Here is a 3,814-nt window from a genome sequence, read left to right as displayed (position 1 = left end):
CTTGGTGTGTACACTTTTTTTGGTGACTCATCAAGACATTGACCACACCCATTAAAATGAACAGGCTGCGTCAGTATTACTGACGCACCACACAAGGTGACAGATTACTTCACTGCTCAGCTTGGTTACCCAGTGGCTTCAAAATTCATGGGTTAACCATGCAATGCACTAAAGCATGAACAAAGAGATAGAGGTTTTAATTTGACTATATACAGATCCCAGATCCTGGTGGTGTGAAGGATTGTCATCCATTGACAGTGAAAAAACATAATGAGACTCTGTTAAAACTGGCGTGGGAATGTCGTTCCGCATGTGCCAGGAGGAAGGAACAATATTGTTTGTTCTGATTAAACCTCATCACAGTATGAGACAGCTACTCTGCATGTTATGACAATGTCAAATTACGATTCAACACAGCATACAGAAAACTATTATTGCGTTGCAGTCCATTCTGAACCGAACATATTAAACTCCTACCATCTTTGAGAGCTCTTCACAAGACTCTGCCACTCTTTCACGGTCATTGCTGTCCACTACAAAGATGAGGCCCTTGAAGAGGAAAAAAAACAACAACATCCAAGTGGTTAGTTTCCCTAAATTCTAACTGCAATGATTAGCCAAATAATTCATTAGTTAATTGACAGAAACTTATTCAACAACTACATCCATAATGAAATTATCATTTTAAGTTATTTTTCAAAGATTTAAAAATATCTGGTTCCAGCCTCCAATGTGAATTATTTCTGTTTTCCTTGCTCTTCTGCAATTGTAAACTGAATATATTTGGGTTTGGCCTTATGAGGACATCCTCTTGGACTCTGGGAAACTGTGATAGGCATTTTTCACAATTTTCTGACATTTTATAGCCAAAACAATGAATCAATTAATTGTGAAAATAATCTGTAGATTAATTAATAATGCATATTCGTCTACTTTCACAAACAGCAGCAATGTAGCCAGAGGAAAACATACTTTCAAACTAAAGTCTTGACAAACGTGCTGTAAAGTACTTCAGTTAAAATAAATGCATAAATTAAATGATGTTGAGTGTAATCTGTGGCTGCTTTGACACTATTCCAGTTGGTGACGCCGCTTCAGCGACATACTTTGATGACACGAGTTCTTAGGGCTGGACAATTAATTGAAAAGTAATCGAAACCGAGATTTAGAGCTTCTAACAGACTTAATTTCCCCATGTCGGTTATTTAATCCTGTAAATGTGTGTGTTCATGTACTTTGACCCCGCCTTGTCCAGTCCTGCTCAGCCTTCAGACCGGAGTCTGAAGCACAGGGAGTTGTTAGCTCACGCTAACCACCTTCACTTTCCAGCAGTTGTGCTGTTATAAGCTACTCTTATAACAGCACCTGTCACGTAGATGTCCTTTTGATGAATGAGGAGAGGAAGCTAGCAAAGCGTGATTTAAGTCTTTACTGAAGCAGCTTTCCTTGGAGATCTGTGTGGAAGTACTTGAGAGCTCATACCTGTGTGTTCTGGAAGTAATGTCTCCAGAGGGGTCTGATCTTGTCCTGGCCACCCACGTCCCATACAGTGAAACTGATATTTTTGTATTCTACAGTCTCTACATTGAAACCTTTAAAGGAGAAATAATGGGACAGGTCTTAATAACACTGCACACAAAGTTGCATGACTCAAACATGTTGAGGTACACATGAAATGATCAAACTGAACTTAAAAGTAACTGTTAGTGCATCTCTTACCAATGGTTGGGATGGTGGTTACAATTTCACCCAGCTTCAATTTGTACAAGATAGTCGTTTTCCCGGCAGCATCCAGCCCAACTACAGGGGGAAAGTGTGATTTAAAAACCAACATTTGTATCAGGACTGGATAAAAGTTACACCTATGGATAACAAGGTGCTGTAAATTGCATAACATGCGTTTCCCTATAGGGAGGACAGCAGAGGACATGCAATGGCAATACACTAACGTTACACGTGACTGCACAAAGCAAATGATCTGTTCTGAGTGATTTTCATCAATTAGTAGGAGGGAAAAAACCCTCAATTACTGAAGCTGATCTTAATACAGTATTAATATAACATGAACTTCGTCGAGGACATTCATTATGACTCCCTAGCTATACGGAAACAGGACTGATCATTAACGCAACACAATGACAATCACACGTCATTAGGAGTTACGCCATATCGACTTACTGTCTAACGACTTAGGTTAACTAATAAAATATCTATCTTCAAATAGATTAAAAATGAACGGCAGTTTTCTCCCAACGAAGCTGACGTTACTGTTAGGAAGTGACTATTCGGTAAAAAGGCAAACTTAGTTATAATAAACGTTAATTTCTATAATAAACTTTAAGCCACTTTCGGGAATAAAGTTGCTGTTAGCATCAGTGACGTTACGTTAACGTAACTTCAAGCACCCGAAATTTATGAGATGATGCTTGGTGGGAAACCTAGTTTCACCCTTTTTTTTAAATTTATTTTTTTACAAACAACAATTATTTACATGAGTCTTTGTTGAGTTTAAATTCAGCTTCTGTCCCAATTTCATACTTGGGACAGGTAAAGGGAAAGGTTTAGAACTGTACTGCCATTAAACTAACCAAACGCTAGCTAAAGCTACAAACCGTGCCGCTCACTAAAGCTAGCCGTCAACACAGCTTTCACTCACCCATCAAAATCCGCATTTGTTTTTTGCCAAAGAGCTGGCTGAAGATCGACGAGATGGTGAGCCCCATAACTGGCCAAGGATGTTTGAGTCTAGAAAAAGAGCACTGATATTAGCCACAGCACAAGCAACGTTTGGTCGGTTTTCTCTGATTTCCACACAGGGCTACTGCCGAGTGCCACGTCCGGGCCAACGTGGAATCCACGACGTCATCAGTTTGAATCAACTTTATCAACACACAGCAACATCAGTAAGCACTTTTGGAATGATTTGCTATTGTTTTTTTTAAATTCTCATACAGACTTTAAGCTGTTGTATTTATGCAAAAATAACCTGCACCGTTTGGCGATAAGCAGATGGGGTCTTGCTTACATGTGTTTGTTTTGTTTTGTTTTGTTTTCCCCACACATCGTAAAATGGAGGACCGATTTCTGCCACTAGATGTCCTGTAGCACAGAGGTTTATCAAAATACTGAGTGACCTGGGTGCTTGGGTTTTCTTTAAGCTGGTTATTTCAGAGTCACTGAGAGAGTTGGTGTTGGTGTCAATGCATTGTAGAGAAATTATCATGACAGCAGATATAAACATTTAGTATGGCAGCTTTTTATCAGGACACTTCTGTCACATACTGTAGCCTCCTGTAAAAACAGTGTAGGCCTATCCACACCTGCTTATATTTTTACATTTGTATATTTTCTTCATATTTTTACTTACCAGCTTTCTGTTACAATTTCTATTCCTTTATTGCCTTGGTGTGCAAGTGAGGAACTTTACACAAGATTTTCCCCTCAGGAATCAATAAAGAAGACTATTTTCTGATATATCTATATATTCTGATTCTGAAATGAGGGAATCCACATCTGTTATTTTGTTGGAAAATCCAGATAGTACAGAGGAAATACCATTGTACTGTTTTCATGATTCCCTCACTGTACGTGTATTCCTGTCTTGAAGGACTGGAGGTAAGACGCGGAATGGGGATTCCCATTTGAAAGTGCTGTAACCTAAACGCACACTCAAAGCAGGTGGAGTCAAAATAGCAGTCACATGACAAGGTGCAGACTTTTATAGAGCTGTGCTTTGATAGGAAACACATTTTCACAAAGGCCTGTTATGGACACATGTTTTTCAGCTGTGTGCGTGTTGAATAGACTAATAATT

General features: G+C 39.0%; 1 protein-coding gene across 1 annotated transcript; it reads right to left on the bottom strand.

Annotated features, from left to right (window-relative positions):
- Positions 1-240: 240 nt before the first annotated feature.
- On the bottom strand, positions 241-2,848 carry LOC119884926 (ADP-ribosylation factor 4-like). Its single transcript, XM_038695208.1, has 4 exons — positions 2,657-2,848; positions 1,720-1,800; positions 1,483-1,592; positions 241-549 (listed from the first exon to the last, which is right to left on the bottom strand). Exons 1-4 carry the CDS (start codon positions 2,721-2,723, stop codon positions 466-468), a joined length of 342 nt encoding a protein of 113 aa, XP_038551136.1. The 5' UTR covers positions 2,724-2,848; the 3' UTR covers positions 241-465.
- Positions 2,849-3,814: the final 966 nt, after the last annotated feature.

This window comes from Micropterus salmoides, unplaced genomic scaffold (assembly GCF_014851395.1).
Source record: "Micropterus salmoides isolate LMB-PRFRI ecotype aquatic unplaced genomic scaffold, ASM1485139v1 Ms_hic_scaffold_3778, whole genome shotgun sequence".
Lineage (NCBI taxonomy): Eukaryota > Metazoa > Chordata > Actinopteri > Centrarchiformes > Centrarchidae > Micropterus > Micropterus salmoides.
The sequence above is the reverse complement of the archived record's forward strand: the minus strand, read 5'-3'. Positions and strand labels throughout refer to the sequence as shown.

Bases quoted from the DNA above. Each gene is read 5' to 3' on its own strand.
- LOC119884926 (XM_038695208.1), bottom strand. From the start codon at position 2,723: ATGGGGCTCACCATCTCGTCGATCTTCAGCCAGCTCTTTGGCAAAAAA. The intron at 1,801-2,656 runs GTGAGTGAAAGC...TTCCCCCTGTAG, and splicing joins ACAAATGCGGATTTTGATGG to TTGGGCTGGATGCTGCCGGG. The intron at 550-1,482 runs GTATGAGCTCTC...TTCCTCTTCAAG, and splicing joins ATTACTTCCAGAACACACAG to GGCCTCATCTTTGTAGTGGA.